At 40.4% G+C, this 15,557-nt stretch overlaps 1 protein-coding gene across 3 annotated transcripts; it reads right to left on the bottom strand.

Annotated features, from left to right (window-relative positions):
* Positions 1–582: 582 nt before the first annotated feature.
* Positions 583–5,390, bottom strand: LOC115757578 (probable methyltransferase PMT20). 3 transcript variants are annotated; one of them, XM_048275768.1, is made up of 8 exons: positions 3,883–3,901; positions 3,397–3,705; positions 3,165–3,313; positions 2,879–3,074; positions 2,509–2,719; positions 1,731–2,406; positions 1,549–1,626; positions 583–1,248 (listed from the first exon to the last, which is right to left on the bottom strand). In XM_048275768.1, the coding sequence occupies exons 2-8, from the start codon at positions 3,676–3,678 to the stop codon at positions 1,026–1,028; spliced, it is 1,815 nt and encodes a 604-aa protein (XP_048131725.1). In that variant the 5' UTR covers positions 3,679–3,705; positions 3,883–3,901; the 3' UTR covers positions 583–1,025. The 3 variants fall into 3 exon arrangements, with proteins under 3 accessions (XP_048131725.1, XP_030553726.1, XP_030553728.1); XM_030697866.2 differs by lacking the exon at positions 3,883–3,901 and adding an exon at positions 5,110–5,387 and having other exon boundaries at positions 584–1,248; positions 3,397–3,703; XM_030697868.2 differs by lacking the exons at positions 583–1,248; positions 3,883–3,901 and adding exons at positions 1,361–1,403; positions 5,110–5,390 and having other exon boundaries at positions 1,510–1,626; positions 3,397–3,703.
* Between the last annotated feature and the right edge of the window lie 10,167 nt (positions 5,391–15,557).

Here is a 15,557-nt window from a genome sequence, read left to right as displayed (position 1 = left end):
TGACCTTTAAGGCAGTTAATGGCATTGTCGTCTTTTAATTATTATTTTTTCATTTTTCCTCTTCCTTTTTTTTCTTTTTCCTTTCGCTAGTGACCGGTTGGGCGAGACCACCCTCGAAAGCCACAAGTGAGGACCGCAACCCTTGCCGACCGCAACAAAAGAAAAATAATAGTAAAAAAAATAATTTAGAATTAAAAATATCTTTAGACCAAAATGCTCCTTGATCGGCCGGAATATTTAGCCGACCAATCCCTTATTTAAAATCGCTATGGCTACTTCACTCCCTTATTTAAAATTGATATGACCACTCTGGATCCTTATTTAAAATAAAGTTTAAACTCTTATTTGAGATAATAAGGGCGAGGTTACCCTTATTTGAAATTTTCTCTAATTTTAACTTCACAAAAGCCTCCGTGCAAATTCTTACTCCCCCACCTATCAAAACTCATCCGTCGAAAACTCGCTATACAAGAGCACCACAAATTACAAACTTGGGAAGAAAACCATTCTTTTTCCTTATTGATAAAGAAGAAAGTCAATCACATATTTGTCTACGGACCTTTTATCATCACATTCGACACGATCCAAGCGATAACACAGTCACCCTCCTTTCACTCTCGTGGCGTTCCCAAGAGGAGGTCAACATGACGATGTTGCTTTGGCCAGGAGAAAAGGATGCTGACAATTTTCAACTAGTGTGGAAACAAAAGGAGTAACAGGGGCAGAGAAAGGAGAGACTTAAAGAATGACAATCGCAAATTAAAGTACCAGAAAGGAAGAGAGAGATGGAAAGTACATCTTCAGCCTTGGGGACAATATACTCGCACGAGGGTATTATTTATTGGTCACCGTTCATTGCTTGAAAGAATTTTGAATGCAGGAATTCCTGAACCGCTTCTTGGGTTCTTTTTGACTGATATCTCCTTTGTGTGTTGTCTGATGCAGGATTGAAACTCTCGAATTGTCTGTACTTACTATTCTGCGGATTGTTGTATATGAAGTTGTGTGCCTTCCTTGTTAACTTCTCACTGCGAACTCTTGCTTGACGCATACCACAGCTTCTTTTGGCAGATCAGAAGTTTCTCTTTCTCGACGCCGTACTCGGTGTCCTCTTTGCGGCAACCCCACCTCATCCCCTTTGCGATGGTCGCGATCGCGTCGACAAAGTAGCTAGACTCCCGCATGATTACGTACCCGTTCGGGCGGAGGATTCGGTCCATCTCCAAGAGAACAAATTTCATATCGCATCTGCCAAAAAATTCAAACACCTCCGCTTTCAGGAAATATAAACTCAAGTTCTTAAAGGTACTTGTCGTGTGTAGGCGAAACCGGTTCCTGGTTCCTCGACGGCATTACTCCACAACTGAATTATTTGTTAATCAGTGCGCCATGAAATGGCCATGCTTGGGTCAATTTGAAAGCAACACCATAATAATGGTGTCATCATCTAAAGTGCTTCCACTAAGCGAAGAGGCCAGAGAACACACCAATTACTGAAAGCACATTCACGGTGATGAGAAATTTGAAATGGAAGATGGCCGGTAATACCTGTGGCTCTCAGCAGTGAAGAGACCATCGAGGTGAAGAAGATCGTATGTTCGAGGATATGTTGAAAACGCCTCACACCTACCAAAAGAAGCAGAACAAACAGATAAAACATTGGAATGATCAAATGCAATTGAAGTTGTAGTCGGAGATCCAATAAACAAAAATCAACTCTTTGAAGTTACCAGTCATGGTATGTTCCGATAAGCCCACGGTCATAAACGATGGCAAGAGTATTGGCACCATAGGATGAGATGACATTCATAACCCATAGGGGATCATCAATCAGAGCAGCCGCAAAACTTCCATAGACAGTGTTCATATCCATGACGTTTCTTATTTTATCAGTCCCAAGTGCAGGTAGTACTTTCTTGTAGTGCTTTGCCCGCACATTCCACTTACTATCATCATGCTTGAAAGCACTCGCGCTTCCTCCGTGTATTTCTGACATGCGCTCGGGTGCAATGTGCAGTCGCTCGGGCCACTTGGGAACGGATTTGAGACCGATCTTCTTGAGCTTTGGATTTGGAACGACCACGCAAGGGCGGAGCGGAGTATACCAAGCGGAGTCCGGCTCCATACTGTCGTCGCATTTTGGCGGGTAGGTGTCAGGTTTCGCGAGGCGGCTGTAGCAACTGCCATTCGAGGTTTTCTGCCACACAGCGATGTCGTCCTTCTTGTTATACAGCTTGAAGCACATTGAGGTGAGCAGCTTCTGCAGGCCATCATAATCTGACTTCTGTTCCTCCACAGTGGTGTTCCATCCACGCCAGCGGTTTTGGTAGTTGACTGGTGGTCCTGAGAGGACCCAGAAACCTCCAGGCCGCAGTATCCGGTTGATTTCTAGGAGGTATAATCCACCTGTGACCAATGCACTTTCATAAGTAACAAAAGAGAGATTTCACACCCCGACATCCAATTACTCCTGGTATTTAGATTCAATGAATCAGGAAAGGGGGTTACCGAATTCCGTCCATGGTATAAGGCATCTTGAGCAGTGGGCCATATCGAAGGAGTTTGACGGGAAAGGTAGCCGTTGTGTAGAGATGATGCCTAGTATTGCCGGAATCCCCCGTTCCAAGGCGAATTGGACTTGAGCTTCGTGATTATCACGAGGGGCGAGAGACACCGTCAATATCCCACGATCCAACAAATCCCCTCCCCAGCTCGCAACCTTAGGACAATTTCAAGATATTGTAGGCGTCAGTTAAAACTGCTGCTGGAACTGTAAGTGCCAAATCTATTAAACCACAGAAGCATCTGCCCATCTCAAAAATGCTAATGAAAACAAGTACACAATTCGTTTTCCTGTCATAAATTAGTACAAACTCACCCCACAACCCGTGTCAATGGCAGTTCGAACCGTGCCATCTTTCATACCCGGGATCAGATCTTGCATCAAATTGACGTATGCGCTCACACCCTGGGGAAACATAGTACCGCCACCGGGAAAAAGAAACTTCTCCCCTTTCTTTGTCAGCCAGTGCTGGTTCGATTTTACCTTGTTGATCCAATCATACGGCACGTTCCTATGACCCGATTCACAATTCCATTTTCACTATCGTGTTGTGAATTCCACAAGTTTTTACTCTCTAGCATGACTGAGGAAACACAATTACCTGTACCAACATTCGTCCCTGCTCTTTGGCCATCTGATCGGCAGCTTGTACCCTTCCGGTGGCGGGACCAAGCATTCCTTTCTCTCAAAAACAGGCGGGCAGTGGCGCTCCATGAAAGCCAGACGATGCATGCCATACTTCTTCCACCTCTGTACCCAAAAGAAGAAGACCATACATCTTAGATTCATTCTGTTAAGATCATATCATAACAAACTAGATGGTCCACTCGTACCTTAGGATCCGTGCAGGGAGTGTAGTCTTGGTAGTCTAAGCTACACTCAGGGAACGTGGCAAACTTCATCTGAAGTGATGCAACTGTTGATTCTTTAGGAGAAGGGACGGCCTTAGCAATGTCCACGACATTCTTTACCTCGAATTTGTTCTTCTCAGCACAGAAAATACCTCCCAGATAAAACGATAAGCCACATAAGGCAACGAGCAAAACTGTCGTAGGAAGAACTCCAGATCGCTTGTCTTGTAGGGACCCTGGTTTTCCCTCCTTATGCTTCGTCATCCTACTGTTATTAAATTACAACTCTCTGCACAGATGAGATGTAGCTTTTAAGTCAAAACTTCCCAACCCTCTACATCTAAAAGCTGCCCGTAGCTTACTTTAGGATGAACATTTAACCATGCTTAGATAAATGAATATTTGCGAAAGCTCACCGAACAGACAAATGATACTCGAACTGGTACAACATTATAACGTCAATGACGCTGTCGTCTTATGAAATCTATGGTTCATAGAGAAAAGTGACAATGTGCATCTTTAGTTCCTTCATCAGAGAGAACCCATAGATCCAACCCCCAGAAGACGAGAAAACCAATAATGCAGTGTCGATGAAAGCGAGTGATCATTGGAAGAGGGTTAGGTGAGCGCGATCGCAGGACTCAAATCAAGTCTCTAGGACTAGTGTCTATCTTCAACAGCATCCATTTTAGCATAAAAGGAGATTAGAGCAAAGACAAATCAGCATAAACAGATCTGAGAAAGACAGTTATATACACCGGATCTAGAATTAATAGTGGCAGATAACTCGAATGCCGACTTCATAAGAGAATTCGCAAATCCGTCCAAAGCTCACAAGGCATGACAGCAACTTCATACGAATTAAAAGAAATTTCATCTCACTTTCCCTTTTGCTCACATGACAGTGGGCCCAAACTCAACAAACACCAGCCGTCCTAATAACATTAATAGCAGAACCCTCTCTCTCTCTCTCTAACAGGGAAGCCCCACTGGGACAAAAAGGCAAAAAGGAAGCCATGTGTAATCAGGAAAAGCAAACTAATTGGACACGCTTCATGTGATTTCATAATTCATTGAGAAGAGAGAGAGGTATCTCCCAATTCAGCTGTAGGTAATATCGAAATTGATGTTCTTCTCTTCAGAACAATTGCTGACTTTCAACAAGAAAAACTCACAATGAAAAGAGAACAGACAACAAGAGGAAAAGCAAGAACTTGAAAGATCTTCATCGAAATGCTCGCCCAGTAAAGCAGAGCCTAATTAGAAAACGAAGATCCGAAGAAGAAACAATAAGAATGCAGAGTACGATTGAAGAGATAGTACTCTGTTGCCGAGAGGTAACTAAATCTAAGGAATACCGCCCGAGAATCAGCGAAATTCGTGACCTCCCCATCAAGTCCTTGCTCAAGCAGAATCTGACTGATAAGCAAGGAGGCTGGTCAATTGAATTCGCGGAGCTAGGATCAAGAAATGAACTCACGCCCAAGAACAATCAGATCCCATGCGAGTCACTGCTGAAGAAATGGCGAAGAGCGAAATGGACGGAGTGTGGGGTCAAACGTTGATGGGATCTGCGTTACGTGTGACAGAGAAGAAAACGAAGAGCAAGCAAGTACCGAAGAACGAAAATGAACAGGGTGCGAAACAGAGCGAGAAGAAGAGTCAGGAGGGAGTGTACGCGTGTCAAGAAAGTACCTTCTCCGACTCTGGAGAGAGAGGAGAGTCTTGGACAACCCCTCTGCTTCAAATCTTGGGAGAACCAGATGCAGAGCAAGCCACCACCACTTGTGGGGTCTCAGGTCTCAAACAAACTGTAGAGAGAGAGAGAGAGAGAGAGAGAGAGAGCGAGCGAGCGACGCAGAGATAAGGATGAGGAATGAAGATGGTCTCCTAGGACTCACAGAGATATAAGCATTAATCTGAACAACTCTCTCTCTCTCTCTTCTCTCGCCCTCTGCTTCGCTGTGTCGTCCCTGTTTTCTCTCTCTCTCTCTCTCCTCTTATAGCAAGTGCTCTGCTCACCGTCCCAGTGGAGTCTTCACCTTTTCTTTTAAAGGATTTTATCAATTGCTTCTTGGTTCTTTCCACCCTTTTTTCACCCCACCGCCCCGCCGTCTTCCTCAGGAAACGTCATCATCCGGTACAAAGCGAGACCTCCATTGGTTACCACCGTGGAGCCGTGGACCTGAATTCAATTACACGCAGAAAGGACAAGAAGTTGTTATTCTTTTCAGAGAGATTTTAGGTGAATAAATATTTGTTTTCACGAAATTGATATATTAGAGATAGTTCCCGATAAGAATTTGAAGTACGCTCATTTTTTTCCTTAAAAAATGACATGAAATGAAAATTTGTTTCAAATCCGACGAGGCAGGAGGACTCGGAGAGGGAGCACGAAGAGCGCGAAGGAGCCCGGCGTCAAGCTTCGCTACCACAGATGTGCTGTCAAGCTTCATCACGACATTGAGTGTTAGCCTACCCTTGACAAGGGCTGATGGTATTTGATCGGTAAAATCGGAACAATTTTTGTTTTCCTCTGGTTTAAATTTCTTTTTTTTTCCTTTTTTGGTTTTTTCTTGTTAATCTTTGTTCAAAGTTTTTGTTGGAGACAAATACCTTGTGTTTGCCACTGGAAAAATCAATTTCTCGGTCGGCAAGCTCGGGTGCTTGTTTAAGACTCATTCAGCTATTTTAAGCCATTATTTGAGGTAATGTTCACTTCGGGCTCTATTTCAAAAGAAATGAAGACACTTCATGTCTTTGTTTGAAATTTTCTCTTTTTATTTAGTCTTTAAGTACGAAACACTTGTTAAGTGTTTGCATATTGTTACATTGCTTGATATAACACTCTTATAAAAATGTTAAGGTGTGGCTAGCACGTTTTATACTCAATTTTCCAATTCGTATTTCTATGATAATAAAAGATTTTGTACTTTGTCTGGTCACTCACATGAAATGTCGGCTAAGATAGGATAAAGTTAGATAAGGCATCTATCTCTTGCTTGAGAGGAAATCGGATGTAATTACGAAAATGGGCATACTATTCAATACTATTTCAAGCAATCCTAAATTGATATTGGATACGTAAATCTATTGTGAAGAGGCAACGACTACAACAGCGGTGCTCGGCCCTTGTCGATGGTAACCTTCACCATAGTTCTTATTAGTTAAATCTATATGTGGGTGATGTCCATATTAGACCCGATCATAAGTCTGTCACTCCAAGGTCCCACATGGACTCGAACCAAGCCATAAATGCCGATAGGCATCTTTAAACCGAGTTACGGGACCGAGCTAGGTCTTACCTGGCTTGTACTCCCGCGCGCGGCACACATATATTTTCAGTCATCGGTGGATCCGGGCTCCAATGTCCGCCCAATTCTAAGGTCTCACACGATTCAGGTTTGCTCATCGATCACTTCTAATTCATCGATATATACCTACCGATTAATTTGAATTTGATAAAACGAATAGCACTCGTCATGCTCAATTTAAAAAGATACATAAAAAGACAAGACACCACTTTGGTTCATTCAAATAATTTTTTTCTACCGGAATCCATGCCGGCAAAAAATACCACAGTTCGGACTTAAACTACGAACACATGCGGTTCGGCTTTGTAGCCATGGTGAAATCAGATTGTGAATCTCTCTCTCTCTCTCTCTCTGCACGATACGCTTCGCCGCGTCTCCTTCCTCGAAGTTTCCTTCGACATTTTTTCGGATTGGACCAGAGAATGCCTCCTTTTACTTTCTCCCTTGGCTTTTCACTTTTCTTTTTCCTTTTTTTTGCACCTTTTTTGGTTCTGTAATTCGTACGATCAAACCTCGGACCCCAAAAAAAAAAAAAAAAACATCCGTAAAATCAAACCCACGATTGAAAATTCATTAACCCTACGTTGTGTCTGTACTAGCATTCAGAGAGAGAGAGAGAGAGAGAATGTTCAAAGTTTTGATGAAATGGTTTGGATTCATTTCATGGTGAGGCACACAAGACATCAGTTAAATTCATGTTTGGCCATGTACTTTTGAAAAAAAAAAAATTCACGAGAAGAGACAATACCATGAAGACCCAGAGAGAGAAAACACCAAGAAATCGTTTCTTCGTTTTTTTTTTTTTAATCTCAGCTGTGAAAAAAAAAAACTAGGGTGTAAATTCGGTTCGGAGTGCTGTGCGCATCTAATGTGATCCCAATTCTAGCGTGATTGATAGTTTTCCTTTTAAAGATGGCTTTGTCCTTTGACTCGAATCGATAGCATTGTTATTCGGGACATGTTATGTGTTGTCAAATTCAAACATTGTACCAATAGCACCCTCGTTAATATATCATCCTCAACATAAAAACAACAACTCAATCAGGTTTTCCCACACCTAATATGTCGGCGGAAAAGATTGAAAAAGCACATTTAGAAATGGCAGATGTGTACCGACACTTGATCAAGCACGATTACAAAAAAAAAAATGTCTTCATTTGGCTGCTTAACAAGCATCTTACGTTACTCAATTACTAAAATCTTCACTTAGATGTGTGGAAGGTGGGAATGGGCCATGCATGGCACATGGATTAGTGATCCCTCGCATGTGGATTAAGCCGTGCACGGTAAGCAGTAATTACATCATTAGAATCACTAAACCATGTCTACCTCTCTTAATAACAAGGGCAAAAAAATAAAAATAAATAAAGATGCTCCCTTCAATTATTACAGTACCGTGACGGTGCTGCAGAGAGAGAGAGAGAGAGAGAGAGAGAGATTATAGTGTTATATTAATGGCAGCAAAGACACTGAATTCAATGGTGTACGATCTCGTGGCCTTCACATGTCAACAGTCAACGCGCTAATCCTCGCTGGAATTTATAAAAGAAAAACAAAAAACTCATAAAAAATTCATTTTTTTTAAAAAAAGTCATAAAATGCTGTCAACATCGGCACCGGCCGTCCTATATGGCGCCATCGGCATCCATGTCAACAATGTCAGGTTAAAAATTGATCGGATGAGTTCAATTGATAAAACGTAAAACGATTTACGACTCCCTTGACAAAATTACAAGTTATGTGATTGAATTGGTCAAAATGTAATAAATTTAGGACTTTTTAGACAATTTTCTCCTTGATATTTTAGTAGAAACTTGCATTCTCGAAAGTGATCAGTGACGTACACATACACGATGCATGTAAGAGAGCTGGGAGAAAGAAGTAGTTTAGTGAGAACTGACAAGATAACAAGAACCAAAGGATGAAATTTGTGGTGAGTTTCTGAATCAATAACTCTGTTTATAAAGAATCGTGTGAAGAAATTTCGAGGTGAATTTATGCATCTTTAATTAGTTGGAGATATACATGGCAAAATCTTCATCCCTAGTTTGAGAATTGCGGCATGGATTGAAAACTTCACCTCCTTCTTTATATATCTTTCTAGGATTCAATTTCAATCGAGATGACATGTGGTCTTCGGGCTTGCACATGAAGAGTCTTATGCATGTGTGTGAGAGAGTGTATTTAGTTTGGTGTTAAATTGTCAGGTGGCACTCATATGTCTATTCGTCGGTGATAATAGATCGTGATTGGAGGCGGTGATGGGCTCATTCCTCCTCCTACGGCCATCTCGCGCATCCATTGACTAGATCATTCAGATATATCATTTATGGATCTATCGCATAATTAAAAAAGGTCACATCGTTTGCTTCCTCGCTCTCTCCATATGCTGCCATTATAGTGTTCTTGCCACCACACTACGCTTGCTTTTCCCCCCTCAATTTGATGTTTAATTGTCATGTGCCACACATCAAACCAATTCAATTGGATGGTGATGGGAAGAGGGACATGGAGGTGGTGATAGCTAGGTCCCCTTGCTCTCCCCTACATCCATCTCTTGCATTTATCTCCTACTCCATTCATTCGGCCATTGACATATGCCATGCGTCAATCTATTGTTTGATCTAAAAAGAAACATCATCGATTTCTCTATTGCACGCCAGACACCTGTTGCACATCGATTGTTTGGGAAAATTGTCCAAAAAAATCCTAAACCTACTTTACGGCGGCCAATCCAATCCTAAACCTTTCGGTTGGGTCAATTTAGTCATAAACATTTTAATTTGTGTGAATTTTGGTCCTAAACCATTTGATGATTTGTCAATTTAGTCATAAACCTTTTGACCTTCTTGATAATTTATTTATTTTACTTGGTAATCATATTTTAATTAGATAAACAGAAAAAGGCTTCATGGCACCTCAAGTGGAAGCAAAATCTAAAGCTTAACCAATTTGAAAAACTAGCTCATACTTTTCTCTAACCCCGGATCTCCTCTAAAATCTTTCGATCAATTTTTCCGATCGGTAGATTACAATTATATCTATACATAACCGTCCAATTAAAAGCGCGCTTAGACATCTAATCACGTACAAAATTAAGATCGTAATTTAATGCGAACACATTTTTCTTTTTTTCATTTCCAAGATTGGAAAATGGAAGATTACAATACCGAGTTAAAAAGCCAACAAAAAAAAAAAAAAAAAATCCTCCATCACCGACGAGTGTCGGTTTCCGACTTTATTCTTTTCGTTGCCATTGCCGTTGTCGCATTCCTTATCCCTTTTCCTAGAATAAAAGAACCCAAGATCGAAAGAGGAAAAGTCGTAGTCGTCACCGACATGCAAGCAACGTATTTCCACGTCCACATGTAATGAATTCCAATAATAAGTTTCACTGTTTTTTTTTTTTGTCGGACATTTGTCAAATGAATAAATCTTGAATTGATTAGTCAAAAAAGACTAATCGCATGTTCGTCGCTATCAGCGGTTCACGATGATCCGGAAGAAAATCTGCTTGAATGGCGGAAGAATACATGAACAAAAGAAGGCTGAGTAGTTTGAAAATCAGGGAGGCGGTTGTGTTTGTTTCGAATAATATTCCATGATAAAGAAAAAGTATTTTTTGAGAAATAATTATACGGGAATATATTTTTCACTTTTTAACTTAGGGAATTCGCTTTCCTAACTTTAAGTATGGATTTTTTTTTTTGCTGACCGTAAATGGGTTCCGTTGACCGGTCATTTTCGGCGAACCGCCAAACGTGTGAAAAATCGAAAAACGAGTTCGTGGAAAATGAAAACTATTTGGGTCGAAGAAAACAGGAAAATGAATTCTCTATGGTAAACGTTTTCCTTAAAGATGGTTTTCACAAAAAAAAGTATTTTCCTTTATCAGCGAAATTTTCTCCGAAGCCAACGCCACCTCAATGTTTTTGGTACCACAGGAGAAGAGGTGGTAAAAATGGGTATATAAACCATATTTGACCCACATTTCATGGTGATAAGTCATAAATGGATTACTTAGAAATTTAATGGGTCATAAATGGATTTTAAATATGTCATAAATTGATTAACTAATAAAACTATAAAAAAAATTAGCAGTATATATATCTTTAAAAATGCATAAGAAACAAATTTTCTCTAACTTGATTTTAATATTGAAGTATTTTAATAATATATGCCGGGTCAGGTATGGGTCACAAGATTTGTATAGCATAAAAATAGGTTAAAATAAGTTAAATGGATCGGTATGGATCGGATCATATTCCACCAAATCCAAACCCGATCTGAGTCACCTGTTTGACACATATACATAGAGGCCAAATTGAGACAAAAAATGGGCGCGGCCGAAGGAATTTATTTGCCTTTTGAGACTTCTATGTTCCGTCCTCGTTAAATTAATATCTTAAAATTTATCTATAAGTCAGCTTAATATGCCATTGGGAAAATAACCTATATCTGTGAAGACTTACTCTATAGAAAATTACGATAAGCTACATTCCTTAAACTTCCAAAAATCCGCTCAACATAGTTCTTTTGTTAGGTACATCTCCACGTCACATGCACTTTTTTTATGAGGACTGTCACGCTAGAGTTTACCGAGTGAAATTGGCTTTTTCCACCCCCTCCTTCCCTTGCTCCTTGTATTTTAGGAGAACAATGAGAGATGCGGGTGCATGCGTGACATGGAAGCTACATGTTAAATCACGGGGGCCGCAGTATGGCAAATCTGAGGTCAAGTCGATAGAAATAACGGCGGCTTCGGCCAGAGGCACTGGAATTTCTAATCAAAGGGCGGTATTATTGGAATGTGGTTCACATTCCCAATTGATAGGAAAGCACGCGGGTCTCGCTCCATGCTGAGCGGGCAATATCTCAAGGGGGTAGCACCCCCGGATACCGAAAGGTATTTATAATTTGAGCCCATAATTTTTTATTAGTAATTTGGGATTTGACTCATGAATAACTACTGCTATATATATTATATTATATTTTACTCGTAATTGAATGATGTAATAAGAGGTTCGATATGCTAATTATAGCGAAATTCTTTGTTGGACGTAGACCCCAGTTTAAAGGTGAAAGGGGATAAACCTTGTGTCGATTTCTTTTATCCCTTTACGCTTTTATTTCAATTTGATTATGCGTCGAATCTTAACACGTTTCGCATGGATTAGCTTTTTAAAAGTTCAAGAGTTAGATTTAACAGAAAAAGAAAAAAAATTCAGGAATCATACTTAATGTCGACGAAACGTTCGAAGACCATTCCTTTTTTTTTTTGTCTTGCAAAACTTAACGGCATAGGCATAGGATAAGCACTCAACAGTCATTCGTACCCCCACTGAATTCCATCCGGATTTTCTCTCTTATTTTGGAAGAAGAAGCTACACGCATTTTGGTCCCGATGATCGGGGTCCCCGCAATGGTGTTTCCTAGTCAATAGGCGGTCCATTTTCAAAAATCACGGCTCATTTTCAATGATACGGACCATAAGAGTTTGAAGCAGCATCCTAATCAACGCCGGGCATCCTTCATGACACAGATGGCCAACACTGACCTGAGAAATATTTCGCGACTTTTTATATTTTATTTTATGATTTTTCGTTATGATTTTTGTGAGTTTTTCTTGTTCTCTTTTTTTTTTTTTCCATTCTTTTTCTGCCGGTTGCCGAGCCTCGGTGATAGCGGGCCACCGGCACAAGCGATGCCGGGCAGGGTTGACCTCACCTTATCCGGTGAGGGATGACCTCGCCGACCGTTGCCTGTGGCCGATCGCCATGACCAACAACAACCGGAGGAGGAAGAAGGGAAAAAAATAAATAGAAAAGAAAAGAAGAAGAAATTAAAGAAATTTACGGATAACTCGAAAAATCTATTAAAAAAAATGTAGATAATTATTCACTTAAGCACCGATCTTGTTATGTAGGACGGTTGTTGTCCATATTAGCGGCAAATGATCAAAAAGTGTACGACTAAATTGATTAAATTAAAAGATTTAGGACTGAATTGAAATCTATATAATAATTTCATAATTTTTTTTTGGTAATGATCCCTCAGCAAATTTTTTTAAGTAATAATTTTCTTTTTATAACCCTAACGTCAATTGAATGAAATTGGGTAGCAACTCAAACCACACATTTATCTCCTGATCTACGGTCAATTGGAGCCCGAGTCGAGTTGCCCTCTACTTGTTAATTCATTTCGGCAGAGCGATGATAGACTCATCAAAACATAACCAGCAAAATCCGATTTATTTAGCGATAGGCCGGATCGTAAACGCCTTTAAACAGATAGACCGTGTGAAAAAGAAATCAATCACAGTTTCTCGCATCATCAAACATACTCTGTAAAATCATCATCAGCTCTCACCATTCTTGCAGATATCATATGGAGACGATACAAGGCAAGACGAGCCAGCCTGTTCCTAGATTTCGTAGAGAACAGGGGAAATGCCATGCCCCCGAGAAAGAACCGGACGAGAAAACAACTAAATCTCTGACAAGAAAAGGGGCCTGCGTCCGTGTCTGCATCGGCTGAACGTGACCGGCGAAAGAATGCAAGAAGAAATTAATCTCTGGACGGCTTTTGTTCAGGTGGTCCGTCAGTGCACAGGAAAAAAAAAATGATTGCGTGATGAGTGATGAGTTCGATTCTCGATTTTGGAATTTGTGTTCACCTCCAATGGTTCTTAGATGCTCTCTCTCTCTCTCTCTCGAGAGTTACTGCAAGACAATATGTTTCTTTTTTCGGATGGCCTGATTTCCTTAAAAAGTATCGTTTTTCGATTTGCTTTTAAATCCTGATGTAGACACGTGTTTTTTTTATTAGGATTTGACGTACGATCATAACCAAATAAAGCGTAGCGAGAAGGAAAAAATCGAGACACGAGATTTTTATTCTGGTTCGTTACACCACTCAATTACAAACAAAAAAATAGTATATATAGTAGTAGCTGTTCATGGACCGAAACCCAAACCGTTAATGAAAAATTAGTACAGAAGATGCTACCCTCTAGAGACTCCCGTCGAGATAGCTCCCCCGGACTCGCGTTCCTGCTAAGCTTGAGGCGAGACCCACATGCTTTCCTGTCTTTAGAGAATGTGAACTACACTCCAACATTTTTCATCTCATAAAGAGACGTAAACTTGAAGTCTGTGTTTCGATTTTGCCCGAACTTTTTTCTTTTTGTTTGTCCCACTAAAATGTACAAATTTCAGGTTAGGTTCCAATTGCGGCCCCGTCACTCTATCCCTCCCTTCCATGTGCCATTCCAGGTTGTCTTTATCTTTTCCTCTGCCTTTTCTTCACCCCCCGCCCTCGCTTTTTAGCCCCTTTCATCTTCTTCGTCTCCAGAGTGACTCCTTCTCGGCGAAGAAAAGCACCCATCGCGATCGAAACCTCGCACGGTCTTAAAGACCCAATAAACGGAAAACTCAAGCTGTCCGTGCGCGCCGAGCTCAGATGTCGAGCTTCTCCTCGAGAGATTTTTTTTTTTTGTTTCGAAAGAAAGAACAGAGGAAAACAAAACAAATAAGATCACGCGAAATGACAGGTGGAGGGAGAGAGAAAGGGAGACATGACACGTCGAATCTTTCATTGCGTTATTGGACAAAAGCTTGATGGCGACAAGATTAAGGTCCAGCTAAAATTCGAGTATCAATTGAAAGCAAAAAAAAAAAAAAAAAAATGCTCGGCTTGGAATTAATGTTGGAGAATAATTCATACTTCCCGCCGACAAGAAAGCACGTGAGTCCCTCTTCACGCTGAGCTAGTGAGGGTCTCAAGAGAGAAGCGCATCTTGAACACCAGAGAGCTTTTATCAATAGTAGTTTGGGCTTGGGCTCGGGCTCATGCATAACTACAGCTATATATATTTTATATTGTAATTGAGGTGTGTAACGAGAGGCGTGATGTGCTAATTATAGTGGAATCTTTTGCTGTACGTAGCTCTAATTTAAAGATGAATTAGGATAAAAATCTCGTACCTCAATTTTTCTCTCTCACTATTTTACGCTTTTATTTTGCTGTGATTGTGCATCAAATTTTAACAATTAAGACCCACATAAAGTTGGTGTTTGTTTACGAGGCAAAAATAAATTTAGGATAAACCTTGCACAGTCTTGAGACCCAATAAACCGAAAACTCGAGAGCTCTCTGTGCACGCTGAGCCCAGATGTCGAGCTTCTCCTCGGGAGATTCTTTTGTTTCGAAAGAAAGAATAGAGGGAAAAACATAAATATCCACGTGAAATGACATGTGGATGGAGAGAGAAAGAGAGACATGACACGTTGAATCTTTAATTGCATTATCGGACAAAAGCTTGATGGTGACGAGATTAGGGCCGGGCTAAATTTGAGTATCAATTGAAATGAAAAAAAAATGTTCGGCTTAGAATTAATGTTGAGTGTGATTCATCTTCCCCAACACCAGGAAAGTATGTCCACACTGAGCGGACGGGAGTCTCAAGGGGCTAGTGTCTTCGGGATATCGGAGGGCTTTTATAGTTGAGTTATTACCATGAAAAACCATAAACTAGTATATCTGTGACAAATTTAGCCTAAATTATTCTTTTTACCACGAAAAATTTTAAACTGGTACACATGTGATAAATTTAATCCCAAACTATTTGACCACCAAAAACCCTAAACTAGTATATCTATGACAAATTTACCCTAAATTAATTCTTTTGACATTAAATACCCCAAACCGATACACTTGTGACAAATTTACCTTACATTAAATTGAGTTAATATCATGAAAAATTTTCAAATTGATAAATTTGTGACAAACAGAGGGCAAAAACCCCAAAATGGTATACTTGTCAACCGC

Source organism: Rhodamnia argentea, chromosome 3, assembly GCF_020921035.1.
Source record: "Rhodamnia argentea isolate NSW1041297 chromosome 3, ASM2092103v1, whole genome shotgun sequence".
Lineage (NCBI taxonomy): Eukaryota > Viridiplantae > Streptophyta > Magnoliopsida > Myrtales > Myrtaceae > Rhodamnia > Rhodamnia argentea.
The sequence above is the reverse complement of the archived record's forward strand: the minus strand, read 5'-3'. Positions and strand labels throughout refer to the sequence as shown.